This window comes from Halyomorpha halys, unplaced genomic scaffold, assembly GCF_000696795.3.
Source record: "Halyomorpha halys isolate HHAL.00 unplaced genomic scaffold, Hhal_1.1 Scaffold12.1, whole genome shotgun sequence".
In the NCBI taxonomy this organism is placed as follows: Eukaryota; Metazoa; Arthropoda; class Insecta; order Hemiptera; family Pentatomidae; genus Halyomorpha; species Halyomorpha halys.
This window is the reverse complement of record NW_027109908.1, coordinates 2,766,343-2,785,632: the sequence shown is the minus strand read 5'-3', so window position 1 is coordinate 2,785,632 and position 19,290 is coordinate 2,766,343. Positions and strand designations below refer to the sequence as shown.

Sequence of the window (19,290 nt, the reverse complement as noted above, 5' to 3'; positions counted from 1 at the left end):
ATTAAAATGTGATATCTGCTTGACCTATGAGTAAATATACTATCATTGGAAAGGAAAACAAAATTATTTGAACAATAAATATAAAAGAAAAATGTCATAAAGTCAAACATGAAGAAAGTTTTGTTTATTTTTTAATTTTAAGTTTTGTTTATTATTAAATGAAGTTTTTATTTTTTAATATTATTTTTATTCTAGCTTCAATGTTATTATTTAGCATTTAGTAAGCTCTATCAAATAAATTTAACTACTTAATTCTGTAATGCTTTTTAATTTTAGGGGAATGATGGTCCCCATACACATTAATTAAACACTTTTAACTATATAAAAGTGTTCTATCTTTACGCCTAGAATTCCTAAAGTTTCATACTTGTATTAACAAAATAAAACATCCAAATTTTTTGCCAAAGCCAACTTTAGCAACCGTCTTGATAAACTTGTAAATATCTATATAATTTTATATTTAAATATATATGCATTTTACAGTTTTAGGAATATATTTACATATTGGTTCCTCAAAAGAGTCCTCAAAGACTAGAACATATATCTAACATACATATTAACCAATTTTGAAATTTAAAACCTTTTTTTTATTTTAATGATTAGAAGATAGTTGACCGTGGATAATATATATATAAGTAGAAGATGGTTGGGGGTTCGGTCAGAATACACAATGTAATTCAAATAAGTTGAAATAACTTATTTTATAGTGCATTTTTTATTTCAGTCTGAATCTTCAGTGTATCTTTATATAATCTATTTTTTTCATATTTACTTTTTTATGATTAGAATTAATTATATTGGTTAATTTTTGTTAACCCATAATGATTTATTATTAATGGATCCTTGATGAGTTTTAGGTTTAATTTGTTACATACACACACATATTTAAACAGTGTGTTTATTTATTTACATATCATAAATAAACATATTCTTTTGTGGCTATGTATCATATGTAAAATTTAAGTTTAACATTTTTTATGATTTAGCTATTTGTTTTTAGTTTAAGAATAAGATTCGAATTTTAGATATCATCTTTCTTTTCGATTTTTGTTCCAACCCAATTGGTTGCTACCTTTATTATATTAAAAATAATACATTAATAGCAAGATCTATTTCATTGATAGGTGCTGCTGTTGGTGGATACTTCTAGAACTAATTGCTACCCATGTCTGCTGGTTTCAGAATGTTTTATTTATTCTCTTTTCTTTGTATTAAATTAAGTTACAGTTAGAATTAATTGAATAGAATTTATTTTTGAAAATAAAGATGCACTTGTTAATATTTAGATAGCTTTAAAAACTCGCTTAATGCGAAGTACTGAGAAGGTCCCTGATTGGTCGAAAGACATGACACCATACAGACCTTAGCCAATGAGATCTCAGATAAACAACAACAAAGATCATCCTACATCTGAGAAACCTACCAAAACAAGCCAGTCACAAATTGGGTCTGGAAGAAGCAACAGTTGTTCTCCTGACAGGGTTGTGTGTCAATTGTTGTTTAATTTGTTAATGTTAATAGTGAAATGACGACTACACCAACATCTATTCCAGAAGACTCCCTTGGAGGTATGTTGTTTCTTTCGAACTATTATGAACAGATGCCATCTGTTATCTTTAATTTTACTTTTTGTTTGAATGTCATATTGATTTAATATGTTGTTTCTTTTCATCGAACAAACGCTTTCAATAGATTTTGGTAAAAATCGTTAATAATCGCTTCGCTTTTAGGTTATCGTTATGCTTATGTCACTTTTAAAGATAATGACTGTCGTGTTATTGATATTTGATGTTGTTCACAGTATTTTATGAAGCTTGTAATATGCGTTTCAGTTATATTAAATAACTTTCACTAATTCTAGTAAGGACATTTTTTGAGTATCTGTTTTGAGTGTTTTTGGGACTGATTGTATGCCTCGTACTTAAAACCTAATAAAGTAATTGATCACCATTAATTTTGGATTGAAGTAGTGAGATATTATTTGTATGTACTCGCTTGTCAACAACAGCTGGTGACATGACATCCGCCCTTGGTTGCAGGACAAAATTATTTAACTTACATACGATCGATTTCAAGTACGTTGGAATACAGAGACCTGCGCGTGGATTACTTTACAATGTATAAATTATTTCTTGTTTTTGTTATTAATCGAAATTGGCATTGAATGATTTTCATCTACGTCAATCAACCTTAAATATAATGTTGGAAATGAATTTTGTTTTCCTATCTACTGGGTTGGTTATGCTGTTTCTAACGTTTTCAGTGATTATTTGATTTTTATGTTTAAATATATCTTTTAATTATTTTTATGTGTTAATAATGCTCAGAAATATTACATCACCATCTTGGATATTTGTCATGTATCATGTCATGCCTGGTTTTAAAGTGTAGATTATTTATGAAATGTGTGTTTTGTAATGAGAATTTGGGGATATATTTATATTGATAACTCAGCTATATTAGTCTGATCTGGTTGTAAATAAAGTTGGATTATATTATTCTAAATTAAATTGTTGAAATCATGTTTTTTTTTTTTTTTTTTTTTTAATTTTTGTTATAACATTCTAAATATAGGTAACATTTAAAAATTTGTAAAAGTTGTCATAAATCAGTATTTAATATTCATAGTATAAATTTTTTCCTATTGTAAATATTATTCTTGTTATCATTTTGATTTATTAAATTCGAAAATTATGAAAATTGTTACTAGTTAAAAATTAATACATAATTGATTAATAAAATTCTGTTTAAAAATACCATACATTTGTACTAAACATTAATTTAGTGGTATAATATTTGGATTATGGTTTTCGTTTGTAATATCGTCACTTTTAATTTTTTATGAGTGGATATGTATACCATTTTAATAAAAAAGTCTTTCGGAGTCTCCCAGACAAACATAGTTTCGTACAGGATTTCACTAAACCAGAATCCTGTACGAAACTAACTAATAAAATAATAAAAATAAAAACATTATTTTTTTTGGGTGAAAAAAAGTCCTTTATTTTACTTTTCCTTAAAGTTCACAAAATTACCATACCTATGCCAAGTTGTTACTATAGTGACTATATAGTTGTTACTATATGTGTTGCATTGCTGTTAAAAGTTTAAGAATGTATTTTGCATGTTATATAACTTGTTTTGATACTGCGGGGACAGAATAATTATGAAATAATTTGTTAATATCTCAAATTATCTACTAATAATAATTTTAGTTAGTAGAAATAAATAAAATTTATTTTAATCAACTGAGAGTTGTTTACCATTATTCGTTATTATATTTCAGCATTTTTCTACTAAACTTGCTTTATTATAAATTATAAAATTGATTATAAAAAAGTTTGGGAACCTCTGATCTAACGGACCCTATAAATTGGAACTGTACAAGGCCTTATGGTCCGTTTGTGTTGCAGCTGCTATACCTTGTGACTATTGAGAGTTAGGTTTATAGTACAATTATAATAAGAGTATTTTTATTAAAGTTGTTAAATTTATTGAACAACTTTCTCATAGTATAGTTAGATATTAATTGTAAAATTTTATTGAGCATGCTCTTTAAGGCATAAGAATCAGTAATTATACTTTCAATTAAAATATCGCAGCTGCAATCTAAACGCACCTTAGCGCATTAATTTTTATACAATATTAAAAATTATTCTTGTATAATGTTGTATTATAACAACATTCTGTGTAAGAAAATTTCGTGATATCTTGGTTTAATCATACTAATTATTTAGCGTGAAACAAAGGAGGAAAAAAATAAATTTTTCAAAAACTTTGCAATTTAAATTTATCACAAAAAATTACGCTTATAAATAATTTATTTTTTTATAATTGGAAAATATTTTGTTTAGAATTATTAATAATAAATAGTGTAAAATTATTTTTGTTTAAACCTTTGACAAACCTATTTTATGACACTCTATGGCCATTACTCAGCGTTACGCTTTTTTACTGCTGAATAAATTACTAATTAATAAATAATTTTTCCTTAATTTAATAATGGCTCCTCGAAAATGGAAAAGGTTGACAACCTTTAGATAACAAACTGTTATTTGGCCATTGCCCGAATACCAGGTCTCTTATCGATTGGTACGCGTATGTTTTTCTGAGGCTGGAAATGTGTTGTCTAGAAACGGGAACTCCTTAGGACTCCCGTAAAGGAATACTTTACTGAAGTTGTCTAACTTAATATTTTCTTTACATAATAAGGTCTTATAGAAAAACTCTCCATACGCTTTCCTTACTGAGAAATCATTAATCTTTAAGGAATGTTTATAAATTGTATGATTGTTTATGAAAAAAAAAACACGTTAAGAGTAGCTGAATATTGAAAGGAAACCTTTGTTGTAAGGATTTCCTTTGGAACGTTTATAAAATATAGTATTTTTTTAAAATTTAGATGATATTATATTTTTGTCTTTGAATATGGTAAAAATTGACGAATAGGCTGAGAAAAAACGATGACATTATTAATTTCATCAATGATTCAATTATTTTCCCCTCTAATATGTTATTTATATATGTATATTTATTTGGCAACCTGTGTTTCACATATGACGCTCAGTAGAAAAAAAGATGTTTTATTTATATATTTTTTAATCAATTGTTTGTTTATCAATCATAGGATAAAATTAATAAATTTTATTTCTAAAAGACAGCTACTATAGTAAAATGGTTGTTTGAAAGACAAAAAAAATTAAATATGGGCCTTTTCGAAAATTAAGATAGTGAGTGAGTGATACCTGAGAATCATGAGAAAGATACTGATTATCAATCCTTACCATTTTCAAATAGCTGTCTCGTATTTTCTATTTCCTTTTTATACCATTTTACCCTGTAGGCAGGAATTATTGTCCTTTTTTTTTTTTTTTTTTTACGTGCTAAGAAACATTTGTTTGACGCATAGTATACTTGAAAGATAAAGCACGAAACACTAGTGTTGGAATATGTAACTTCTAAAGCTGGTTCTGAAATATTTCTTGTAGCAATCTGTCTCGAGTTGTTTGCTTTATTTTTAGAATAAAACAACAATTTCGTCTAAATAGTAAATATTTAAGTTTTCAAGTAAATAATTTTGTGTTTTTGTTATATCTCTCAATTAACAAATTCTAGATGCATTGAAGTCTATAAGTGATATTTTTAAAATAAAAATTTGTTCTTTCTGTGTCGTTTAATGTTTCTCGTCTCTCTTATATAACACTTCCATTTTCGACTATGCTCTAAAATTATATGACTTTATAGTAATTCAGAGTCTTTATTGTTTAAATGATTTAACGTATTTTTTATCTTATCTTGAAATTGGTCAGGAAGATTTACCTAAAAAAAAATTAATAAATGCCTACGTTTTATGTTTTCTTCAGGCACTGTAAAAAAAACAAGATACTATGAACATGCAATAGAAATGCTGTAAAATGAAACTGTATCGTTGTTAACTTTATTTTTGTTACGCCATAACGGCAGAATAATAATTTAGTTTTACATTTGTATGTTATGATTTTAATCTTTTTTGTATAATAGTATTTTAAGGCCTGCTATGTAGATTGACACTTCAACATGCATTAAATACTAATTTAGTCTACTCTGATACCAAACAGCTTGAATGCAAACCATAAAATAAAATTTAAAAAGTATTTATATATATATTTCTAGAAAGAAACTTGTTTCTAATACGAGTGTTAAAAAATCGGCTTCAAGGACAGAAATAAAGGGTCAGGAGTTTATTATATTTCTATTACAAATAACTGGATAAACTAAAAGAAAGCGTATGAACATAAAAGATGAGAGGGATGAAGAACCACATAATAACCAATTAGAGATTTTACTCTAGAGACATAAGCAATGTCTTAGAGGGCAATTCAAAGTATTTTTCTTTGTAAATTTTCTTATATTGAATTTCAAACTTACTGTCAATATGTGATAGTATTTAGATTTTAATAAAAATCAGTTATTCTACCAATGGGTAGATTCTTAACAAGACTACTGTGCAATAGTTATATTACTCATATCAAATTTACTTATTGTATGAATGTTTATTACAGTTTTTTATTTTAATGAATAATTAAAAAAAAATTAAATCAGTGCGTCTTTCTTCAGCCATCTCGTCATAACCACTTCATTGTAAGATACGTATGTAATATTTTCGGACTAAAAATTTATTTTCAAGATATCTCTAGAACGGAACGTTATTTTTTTTTTAAAATGGTTTAGCAGCATATTAATCGTCTATGCTTATTTATATTATTTAATTACGTTGATTAAAAATATATTGTCCTTTTATAAAAACCTTTCACGTATTATTTAAGATGTGATTCATAATAATCTTGTGCTGAGTATGGCTTAGACTTATTGAAAATAATTAATCTCTCGAATCCCTCCATCATGCGTTTCATTAAGAACTGTCAGGGTTCATTGTCATGTTCTCCGGCGGGACTCGAACGTCTGGTTGCTGATTAATGCTGCGTAGCCTATCCTCAAACAGACCTTGAGGGAAAAAAAGGTGAGACTTGGTCAGTCATTATTTTTTTTGACTTCAGGACAAGGGTGCACGCTCATCCCGGAGAGGCTTATAGTCAGTCCATGGTCCCCTCTAGAGACCCAAAATAATAGAGATTCAAAACATACCAATCACGGTAAAAATCTTCTCTGCGTTATAATATATTTCTAAAGGAACAGTAAACAAGATTTATTTTTTTATTACCTGTCCTATTTAAGGAAAAAATAAATAAATAAATAATAACAAATTTTAGTCAGTTATCGCTTATTTCATTTTTATTTATTCACTCTATTTGTTAAAGAGATTTTTGTATCTAAAAAAAAAAACGGCTAAAATGAAAATTATTCCGATTTTGTTTTTAATAAACAAAATCGGAATAATTTTCATGTTTATTTATTTATGCAATAATATATAGGAACATTGTTTTCCCGTACATTTGCCATTACAGTTGATAAGATCGACTAGTTCACTATTATGGTGTTTATTCTTCCGTTACATGTATTATCAGTGCATCGAAAATACTGCCACAACAGTAAGTAATGTTATGATGGCAACTATCATACGGTTTACATCATGGTAATGGCTCAAAACTATCACCGTGTAAACTTGCCTTTGTGATGTTTTTGCATCTTCATTTGTTACGAACACTATAGCACACTAATTTTTCCTTAACAGCTTATGTAATATTATTTTTTGTAAGGAGAGAGCTGGGATTAAATTGTTAAACCTTGAACTTCCAAGAAACAGCTGAATTCGAAAATTAAACATTTGAATTTCATTATACTATTAAGGTTTATATTAGTTAAATCTGACCTTACACTTCAGTAAAAATATCTTCAAAATTAGCTGTACCTCGACGTTAGTGTAAATTCATTTCTGTTAACTAATTTTGATGTAAAAATGTTTGGAAAATACGATGATGAAGGTTTACCACTCCTTAATAATCCGTAGGGCTAATTGCAGATTCAAAATGGCCTCCATATATTTTTATGTTTATTGCCAATAACTCATGAAGTATTGCAAGTAGCTAAAATATCATTGCTAACAAATTAATAGTGCTTTCAACGAGCTTCAATATGATCCTTAATTTGAGTTCTTTATGTTCTATAATTCACGAGATATAGTTTTTCCAATCCTAGAATTCTGCAAAAAATCGAGAAGAAATAATTTTGTGAACTTACTTCGGCAAATATCATGAAAACTACTATTCTCAGGAAAATAAATATAATGAACTACTTTATGGTGTATTTAATCAGGTTAAAAATGAACCCTAATAGAACTTTTTACATTTAATATTATCATTGATACAGTATTAATAATTTTCATCAAACAATGAGAGATTATTAATATTCGTGGTTAAAATTATATAAGGTACGCAGTAGGAATAAAACTACACAACAATAATTGTATTTCACCTAAAAATGTGATACGTCATCAATAATCAACTTATTTGAAATAAAAGTTGGTGTTGAGAAAAAAGTGAATGCTTTATTCATGCTATATTAGTTACTATTTATAAACAAAACTGCACTACACAAGGGACTGGACATCCTATTTCGGTAAAATTACATTGCTTTTCCAAATTGAAGATGATATACCATAAAGTAAAAGTCAATTTTGATTGCCTTTGCCCGAAATATTATTTATGGATTTTTTTTTTTGTATGATTATAAACTGACAAAATTCTTATATACTCCTAAATTTAAATGTGGTGGTAATCGAATATGAATTAGGATCAGAGCGGAATAGTTTGAAACCTTCTCTACCTCAGTAGTGAAGGAATTTAAGACATTTGTAGGTACACCAATGATACCCGAGGAAAATGCGCAAAAAGAACTCGTTTAAACTGTGGCGCAATTATATTTCCGTTGTTTTGCGCCCAGCTGATTGGGGTGAGAGGTCATGTGTACCTGAAGAGAGATGAAAAGATGCTGGCGGGAAATTGGCCAATAGGAGGCCGTGTTCCAAGTCACGTAGACAGTTGAGCGACTGACCTACGTCTTCTGCGCTGCCCCTCACATGCACTTCTTTCGTAACTGTTTAACTGCGTCGGATTGTTTTATCTCTTCAAGTACTGCAAGCAATTAAAAGGATTTTGTTTACGTTCTCTTGCGATGATAGTAGAATAGTTATAGGATGAGTCAATTAATCAGACTTACGCCTATACAAAAATCGTACATACATCATTACTGTGTATTTATATGAAAGCTTTAAGTTTATTGCGTCTAATGTGATATTTAAAAACCTTCGAAAAAAATTCGTATTAGGGTTTCAAATTCTTTAATAATTTGTGCTTGTGTATTGTTTATTATTGCAAACTGGTAACTGGTAATTTATTTGGAATTATCAAAATTAAAAGCACTTTAGAGCAAGATTTGAAGAAAAAAAAATCGTCATTTAAACTCTATTAGACATTTTCAATGAGGTTAAAACCTTTCAGATATCATAAACTACTTGATTTACCGAGTTTTATCAAAATCGTTAAAACAGATTTTGAGAAAATCCTGAAAAAGTGTCAAATCGATTCTCTTAATTGCCACTTCTAGTAGGTAGATTTTAACGATTATGTTAGTGTGACACGCTAGGCCTTTGACATGCCTTAAATATGTAAATGCAGTTCCTTGCGATTTTTCATTGTTGAGCAAACCATTTTGCGAGGCTAGGAAACCTGTATTCTCGTCGAAAACTCGGATTATTTGTTGTACACGATCGCAATATGTGTTCCATATATCGATAAGTGAAAGTAAAAATTAGATGTTACAGTTCTTTTTAATTTTTCTCACCTCGCTTGGAATAACTTTTTATTAAACACCTCAAAATTTAATTAGTGAGTGTAGAACTTGTCTGTATTGGAGGTTCCAATTTTGTCTCCTATTAGTTCCTAAACAATAAACGTTTATGGGAATGTATTCTTGTGGGGCATTGAAACCATGTATGTAGTACAAGAGCCGGAAATAAATAAACACAGTTATTTCACCCCAATTTTTTATTACTTTAATGAATACTATGTACTATTATTAGTCAAATTGAGTCTGCCAAGTATAGGTAGGGGGAATACTAAATGGCGGCTGTTTCGAATAGTTTTCATTCGAAGCTCTATATCTTTAGCAACATATATCAATTAGCACTCAAATTAAAGCTTATTAAATTTATTATAAAATAGTTTATCTTTGTAGGAGTAATAATGTCCGGATAATAAGTTTGATTTATGAAAAACTTCATTTCAGGAACCACGTCCAATGTACAGATGTCTGCCAGCGCTCAAATTAAAGCTAGTTAAATTTACTATAAAATGGTTAATATGTTTATCTTAGTAGGAGTAGTAGTTTTTATTATATTGGACAACATAAATTGAAAAATTTTAATTTCTAGTTATTCCGATAAAATGTTTCATTTTTGAAACAATATATCTCAGGATCCATAAGACATACATATGTCTACCATAACTCAAAATAAAGGTAATTTAACTTACTATAAAATAGTTTATGACTTGTATCTTTGTAAGGGTAGAAGTTTTTATGATATTCGCTTTTGAATGTAAATTTTGCACTTGAAAATTGGTCCGAACAACTGTACATCAATTTATTTTAGCAAATATCATGAAATCTACTTCTTCTGCGAAGATAAACATCATATACTACCTTATAGTCCATTAAACTAGCTTTAATTTGAGTGCTAATAGACATCTATACGTCGAATGGTTTTTATGATATAGCTTTCTCTTAATAAATTCAGTTATAGTGATCTCTCAGTACATTTTTATGAAATGTTTCTTTTAAAAAGCTATATCTGGAATACTATCAAATGTAAATAGCTCTATTAGGACTCATATTGTAGTACATTTACTCTACTTTGAATGATATTTTCCTAAGTTCTCTAGTGTGTTGGTAGTTTTAAAGATGTAGAGCTCCGAATAAAAAAAAATGAAAAATTGACTTTTTTTAATGTTTTGAAACAGCCGCCATTTTTTATTCTCCTTACCTATACTTGGCAGACTCATTAATTTCGACTAGTAATTATACATTGCTTTCCTTAAAATAGTCAAAAATTGGGATACAATAAATCCCTTTTTCCTTCTCTTGAGCTCTTTTACTAATAGGTTATATAAGTTAATATCTCAAACCACCTATCTTGGAATAGAGATGTCAAAAAAAAAAAAAAAAAAAGGGTGCTTTTTCGTTACATTGTTCATTCAGGCTCGTAAAAATATCTGTGGAGTTTCTTTATTAAAGAAGTATCTTATTTTGTTTTACATAACTGAGATATAAGAGAACTATCACTTTTTTCAACTCTTGTACCTCTCCTATAGCTTGCCCTAAACAAGTTCGAAACATATCTTCTTTTTTATTAGAAAACTAGAACACGGAATCAATTAACCTCCTTGATGACTTTTTAAGGCGTTTCAGGGGTAGAAATTTCGATTCTATGAAATAGCTGATTTCGACGGGCTTGATAAAAACAGTGGCCACTACAGATACTTATTTTTTTTAAATTTAAACTAACTTGTAAGTTTCTTAACCTCCAAGAAAAAAATTTCAATACAAAAACTTTCTTCTATATTGAAAAAACAGAACTAATATCTCATTTGAGAAATTTTTCATCTTCAATGATGCTTTAGTGTGAATCAGTAAACATTTTTATTTTACAAATATACTTTGTGGAAAAAAATTATTTGTTTTCTATTTTCTAAAAGTTGGATATATTGGTGCTCTTTTAACATTCAACAGTTAATTTATTTTTAGTTTGGAATATTTTATCTTTGCAATGTTTCTGTAGTAATACAATATGTCGACTGTATAAAAAAACAAGTAGTTTACATTCCGTACTGATCGATTTGGTTCAGAAGTATTTACGACAGAGATACTTTCCTTGAAGAAAGTGAAATGACCTTTTTCGGTTGAAGGCCCATTTACAAGCTGAACGGGTTCTCAGCACTATAAACTTCCCTTTTGTCTCCCCGCTGTCAAAAGCACTGCTTTGTATTGTTTTCAACTGTCTGAATAAGTAATATTCTCCTATTTTAAACGATTCATATATCTATTACTGATTGACGTGTTGCTTCATTTTTATTAATTGATGCATGGAAATAAAAGCTAATAAATAACAAGTGTATGGGCTTAGAAATAAACAAGGAGACGTGCCATCGAGAGCAAATACCCTGAGGTACATCCTTATTTGTTTACATTGCAATAATTAATACTTAGCCTGATTTATTTTGTGATCTAATACAAAATTACATACACCTATACTTTTCGTTAATTTGAAAACTCAAATTATTTTTTACTTTCTAATTCTAAGCAGTGGGAATGAATTTTATTTAGTATTTTGAAAGTTCATCCTTTCCAAGCAACCCAAAGAAATTTATAGCCCCCTTTTGAGGGTATCAATTAAATCTCCATTATTGTTGTTAATGTATATAAGTTTTCATAATATTTGTGATTGATTTAAAAATTAATATCATTGAGTGCATTTAATGTATTGAACATTTATTTCCTTATAGTGATTTTTACCTGTTTTGTATTCTGTATACTGACTAATCAACGTACTAAAAAAAATACTTAAAGTAACTTTAATAAAGATTAAATATATTTTAAACATTTCATTCCTTGTTGTGAAGTATATTTGTTGGCTTCTTAATAAAATATTAACTTAACTTCTGCCGATCGTTTCCACCAGTTTGTAATTTCTACTTTATTTAATTAATTTTTGTAACAGTCGGTAATGACTCAATTTTGCTTGGTTTTTATGGATGGAATTCTGAAACTTCCCTGATTCTTTTGTGGGTTTTATCTTTGTCTGAGTTTTTTGATCTAAAAACAACTGCTCAAGAAAATTGAATCAGTAACATCCCGTTAGAGATTTTATCCCGGGATTTTTAATCAAATCTCGGCAGATCTAATCCTGCTGGGGTAGTAGAGAGCTGCTCTTAATAACATTTCAAGGATTCTGAGGGCGTTACCGCGGCTGAAGGATATTTGGAATGAAAATTCGTTGGGATTCTGTTAATTAATTTTTTTTTTTTTAATTTATTGAAAGTTATGTAGTATTTGTTTTGTATAAACTGCATAACTGGATCCATTAAATCTCAGATTTGGAACAAGCCTGAATATACGGTCTCGGTAAAGTTCTACCTAAGAGCTAAACTGTCGGAAGAAAAAGTCCGAGATTGTGGCTACAAAAAATAATAAATAAAACATGTTTTACATGCTTAGATATTTCGAAACTTTTTTCGAATGTCAAAAAGGTATAAACAAATATCTAAAAACTTCTGTAAATCTAATTCCAAAATTCAAACTCTGTCTTTATGAGAATTAGTTCCACCCAAAATCCTCCTTTACTGCTTCCCTAACGAGGTTGTAAAGGCCCGAAATAGGTAAGGGCAAAAATTATTTATTTTTTAAAATTTATTTATTGATATTTACAACTGTATAAAAAATAGAAGAAGTAAATTTGATCATAATGACATAATGATATGATACAGGATGTAGAGAAACTACCCAGTAGTAGAACTCTAAAAACAGTTTACAATATAAGGTCACGAGGCCATCTTCTTTTCAGGCGCCTCAGAGGATTGCCAGGAATGGAAGAGGAAGCAAGGTTAGAAACTAGTGGGTTTGGGTGGTTAGGGAATTTATTATGGAAGGAATAATATCGGATTCGGGCTAGATCGGTTATATAAGGAACATTTAGGTCTTTATGGATGGTTTTATTAGTAACAAAATAAGGAGCATTGAGGATTTTACGAAGGATTTTGGATTGTAAAGATTGGATACGAGAGGAATTCGAAGGTTTAGTGGAGCCCCAAGAATTAAATTATTAAAATTCAATCGAGGAATGCGTACGTCAATAGGGAAAACTTCTTGAAAAAGAAATATTAGTATAACAGGGAGATAAAATAAATCCCCTTCAAAATATTCAAAGTTTTTTTTTAACCATTAACCAAGGAAATTATTTGTCTGGCCAGCTGGGCCAGGGAATAGGATGCACGCTGTATTAGAGTGATCGGAAGTGAGATCGACCTTGACCATGAGTTGGAGTTGTGGGGAGTTCGATACCCCACTATCGATTTGCCTAAGCACTGTGTCGTCCAAGCACGTTTGTAGAACTACATTACTTTCTCGGGTTCAATGATCTTATCTAACAGAATAGGGATTGTTCTAGTCTACTGTTTGAACAATGAATATACAGAGCGGCCAATCAAAGTGATATTGAATATATTTGTGTGTGTGTGTATAATGAAAAGAATACTGACACCATTTTAAGAACTTTCAATTTTTTTTTTAAACCATTATAAGAATAATTTATAATATATTTTGTTTCCTCACAAAAGTTCAGGTAGGTTAGGGAAAATAAACATTGAGGGACAGTATGACCTTTGGGACGGAGCTCACTTCTTCAAACTATTTTTACAAATCTATTGTAATAATATTAGTAATGTTTTAATCATAATTAAAATTTTTTAAGTTTTCTACTTTTTCTTAGAATATAATATATTTAGTTATTTTTTCCAAAAATAAAACACCAGCCAGAAAACCCTTAGATTATTTTTGCCCATAAAATCACTATATGTCACCGCCTGTGACAATATAATTGTGAAGTAAAGTGATGTTCTTAAGGAATTGTTCCTTAGACATTTTTCCTACAGGCTTTAGTCCGTCTTACATAGGAAGGGAAATCGGTTAAACAAGAATACGTGAATCCGTGGGTTGCCAATGTGTGCCAAGGGATAAGCTTTCGTTATTCTGTTTGAATAAGGTCTGCATCTTATAGCCCTTTCAAAAAGAGAATGAAACCCAAGCCGCATTTCACCTGTTCTTGATTGAATTTACACAGTCCTTATTTTCTGATAGTTGAGTAAGTGATGTAGAAAGGATTGTCTCGAGTGATTGACAGGGTTTTGGATGTGTCCTATTCCCATATTCGTCGACCTTATGTAGCTGTCATGGTTTCAGCTTTTTGATCAGTCATATGACTTTGATATGGCTGAAAAAATAATAACATGAAACCGAAATAGTTTCATAGTATCACCGAATAGTAGTCAGCGTTGGTTTATTTTGTTGAAATAGCTGCTATAATATGAGGTCCATGAACTTACGTCAGAAAGTTGTCTCTTTGTGCACCATGCGATCCTTGAAAATTTATTTTTTCGAACATTTTTATTGTCCAGAATACCTTAATGATTATTCGGGTTTTTTATGGATTTATGGACTATTACAATTGCTTCCGTATGTATACTTTGAACGCGATTCGTCAAACCGTATTGAACTAGCTTTAACAGGCTTAAAAATCTGTGACCAGTCCTGAATAAAGTTAATTGCAGTTCTTAATGGCTGAAAAACACTAAGTACCGTTATGGTTTATATTTGCATAACATTATACTTTCATTTTCATCCCTGCACCTATGAAATACCAACTAACTAAATACAACTTCTTATTAGCAGCAACCTTTCTATTGGAAGACTGATTTTAATAAGTATGGTATCAGTTGGTACGTGTACCAGCTGAAGGTAAGTTTAACGTCTGATAAACAAATGCGTTGGATTGGGTTAATTCATTTATTTGCTTGTTTTAAATTATGGTAATTTATATTGCTAAAGCGCATAGAACTGAGCATCGATTATCTTAAACCTGGCTTGAAGAACTACGATTGTTTTACTTTGCTGCCACCATTGACGTCATTGCCATTGTGCGGATGGCAGTAATCCTATGTAATGAGCTATTTGTTTAATTAAGTATCTTACCTTGAGAATTTAATGGATTTTTCGCTCGATTCCAGTCGTAATTTTCATCTGTCTTTTTTACCTTTAATAGCCAGTTATCAAGAAGCTTTGATTTTTTCGATGTTGGCCCTCTTTGTTGTGATTAAGTTGCACCTAAAACAGGATCTCCTTGGTAAGCCAAACCAGTCCGCAATGCCACCCCACACCTTTCAGTATAAAGATGATTTAAATCTTATAAATGTTTCTAATCCTCCTCACCCACGTGTCTAGTGCATCCGCTTCTTTTAGGGAACTTTGACCTCTAAACTATTTGTAGCTCCCGGAGTTCCCGATGAGATTAAATGACGCAGTTTCTTAATTTCCTATCCCATCAGTCCTCATCTCGTTTACTCGGTGTTTTTAAACTTGTTTAAATAGTAAACTTCTTAATTTATCTAATCCTTTTTTCAGGTCTTTGACGCCAAAGGAAAAACCACAGAGGTTAGAAATAAAATAGTTAAGTTTTTACGATACGTCAATTTCGTGGTAGAACCTTTTTAGAGGAAGCTTCTTTAATCAGTAGAGAATTAATTGTTTTTCTACCTTGTGGACAGAATCGTATTACGAAATCTCATTTTGCTTTTAAGTAAATGTAGCTGAGTATAATTAAAAATTTTTGGTCAGGTTGGACTCCCAAATTAACCGTGGAAATATATTGAAGATCAGTTTTAATTTACCAAATGATCATAATTTTTATCAAGCAAAATAAAGGTAGTTTGCAGAATTTTTGGTGAGGGAATAAGGGTCCTACTACCTAAGTATAAAAACAAAATGTTTCCTCGAAAATCAAAATTAATTAATCAAATAAAGATAAAAGTCTGTGCTATAGAATTATTTCCATCCATTACATATTTTTTTTAGTAAAAAGAAATTTATTTGCAATTATAATAATATTGTTTATTCATTCTGAGATAAAACCCTTTACCAGGGGTACTCAATAACAGCCATTGAAAATTGGCTTCAGTGCATTAAAGTAAAATATAAAATTTAAAAAATAATTATGGATTTATCTTAAATATTTTTTAAATCTCTAATAATAATAAATTAGAGGAAAAAGAATAAGACGGTAATAATTTTAAAAAAATGTTTATGTAACTACAACATTTAAATGAGTATAAGAGGGATCAAATAATGTTTGTATTAATTGTTAAAAATAAATCCAATAAGATAAACCCATTTATCATATAAATAATAAGGTAGCTAAATTCGAATAAAACAAAACGAAAAAGAAGGCAAACAAAAATTAACTAAATATAATCAACAAGAAGGAGCAACTTATGTTTATATACACATTCACAAGTTTTAAATGAAAATCAGAAACCAATCAAATGTCAAAAAAAAATTATAATTATTATCATTATGTGTGTATTTTGCCGTTATATGATTAAAATTAATATCTAAAATAATACGGGTAATGTATATCTGAATTAAGATATTATGAGTATTGAGGGATTTCATGTAACCAATATCACCATTTTTTGAAAAAATGGTGTTTACCTCGGTTCTGTTTGAAGAAAAGTAAAAATATTATTAATCTTAGTGGATAGATTTGCGATCTCCCTGGTGAAGGCTAGAAGCTCTGGCCAAAACGTTGGCACTATCAAATAAGTTCTCTAAACTTGTTTGTGTTTTTTACTAACCGCACCCTAACCTTTTCACCATATAAATGACATATCATGTATTTTGACTTAGTTTTGGCTGAGAAGGTGAGGTTGAACATATAACCGTCTACAAATTAGTGTTTTAACATTTAAATTATTTATTTTAAGTAATGAAATTGATTAATGAAGGAGGGATGTCCATAGATCAGGTAGTTGAGGCGCAGGTCTTAGCAATCTGAGAACTACGGACCGCTCCGACCTAGGGCATGCCGGACTTTTTTTCATTTCGTGGCGGTTCCACGAAATAAAAAACGTGCCTGTCTAGCATGGTTAGAATAGGTTAATCATCTCTAGATATAGATTTCTCCAAATAAATTAACTAACTACTGTTTCAGTACATTTTTATGAAATGTTGCTTTTAAAAAGCTATATCTCGAGAACTATTGGACGTAAATAGCTCTATTAGGTCTAATATTTCAGCAAATTCACTCTTCTTTAAATAATGTCCTTTTATATTTTATGGTGTTGTTGGTAATTTTTACGATATGGAGCTCCGAATGAAAAATTAATGGTTTTTTAAGGTTTTGAAACAGCCGCCATTTTTTATTCCCCCTACCTATACCTGGCAGACTCATCAGTTTTGACTAGTAATTATACATAGTTTTCATTAAAGTAATTAAAGATTGGGCTGAGATAACTTTTTCTTCCCGGCTCTTGTACTATAAAATCTGTTGAATAATTTAGCGCATCAACATTAATTTTGTTTTTGTATACCTTCCTCATTAGTCGTTATTACGTTTCCTCCTCGCTAATAAACAGCGAGAGTTGTTTTTTCTTGTTTACATTCTTAAAATTGTTTACTTCTAATTTATTTTGATCCTGAAGTGTTTTCTTCTCTTGTTTATCTTCTCCGTGCAGTATAACCAATACATGAGCATCCTCACACTGTTAAGTTAATTTTGTAAAGTGTTACTAGGATAACAAACGTTATTGGTCCTGTTGTTTTTGTATAGTCTCAATTTATATTTCATAGTGCGATTTTTTAACAGTTCTAATTTTTCTATCGTCTTTATTTATTTTTTGCGTTTATAGGATAGTTAATTTAAAGTTCAAATTATTCAATATATTATAAAATTTATCGAAATTAATTATTTCTATCATATGGAGTATTCAGATCATAGTTGTATATTATAGTATTAAGAAAAAAAAAACAAAAAAAACTTTTGAAACCTTACGTACTCCTTTGTTAACTTTAGTATGAGTCACGTGTAGTTTAGTTTCTCTAAAGAGTGATGATAATCCTATCCTTTGTCCTTTTATCTATTAGATAAATTATATCTTCCTAACAGAAGCTAATGATGAAACTAGGTCACCTTTCTCTCGTCAACTAATGACAGATATACCAGATTCTTTGATAATTGTTGTTGAAATCTATCAGAAACTGAAAACAGTTTATAGAATAAATGTATAGAAAGTTTATAAATAGATATATATTCCATATTTTTTTCAGGCGAGGTGTGGCTAAAGGGATGCTAGAATCGAAACAAATTATTATGTATATATTGAGGATTTTTTAAAATCTACAGATTTTTTTTTTATGATTAAATTTTTTGTACAGTTTGTATTTGTAGACAACAAAGTATTTATTGTAGTTTTTATATTGTTCCAACAAAATATAGAAAAAATATTATTAGGCAACGAAATACTTCTATATAAATAGAATATGGTCTGGGTACAGTAAAAAACAAACAAATAGTAATTAAACTATTTATTGTAAACACACCTAAAAATAATTTTTAATATTTGTTTTGTTTGGTTCTATTCAGTAAGCACTAATGAATGAAGCCTTGCAACGTGAGGCGAAACGTCTCACATTAAATATTTGAATTTTATTTTTTTATTTATTTTTTTTATATCGTACTCGAAAACTCTTCCTTTTATAAGTTGTATTCAGTTAATCAACAACCTTCTGAAATACAAAATACTTAAAAATATTTTGTGTATATACAGATGATTGACAGGTTTGTAACAGAAATATTTTTCTTTTGAAATACCAAAAGTATTTTGTATTTGTTATACTTATTTAAAAAAATATTTTTAGTCTTCTATATTAAAAATGAATGTATTTTCTTTGTTACTTGTATTTGACCAGTATTAAATTTTAAGTTAAGTAATTTACATTGGTTTTGATTTTAGAAATTGTTATTTAATTTATGTGATTGATTAACAGTTCATAAGTTTCTATTGCTTTACCATCCAAGGTTAGAGGATAGTAATGAATATATATAAATATAAATGTGAAGGAAATGGTCAAAAAGGAACCAAAAATAGTTAATAACTATTTTTGTGCCAAGTTAACAATTTATTGACAAATAAATAGTTGTTAACTATTTTTTGTTCCTTTTTGACTACTTCCCTGACCATCTTTTTCATA

At 29.1% G+C, this 19,290-nt stretch overlaps 1 protein-coding gene across 2 annotated transcripts in view; it reads left to right on the top strand.

Moving 5' to 3' along the window:
- The first annotated feature begins 1,409 nt into the window (after positions 1-1,409).
- Positions 1,410-19,290, top strand: part of BNIP3 (BCL2 interacting protein 3) — a 128,443-nt gene continuing 110,562 nt past the window's right edge. For both annotated transcript variants that reach the window (XM_067048084.1, XM_067048083.1), the window contains exon 1: positions 1,410-1,568. In XM_067048084.1, the coding sequence (XP_066904185.1) occupies positions 1,526-1,568 (43 nt within the window). In that variant the 5' untranslated portion in view covers positions 1,410-1,525. The remainder of the gene's footprint in view (positions 1,569-19,290) is intronic.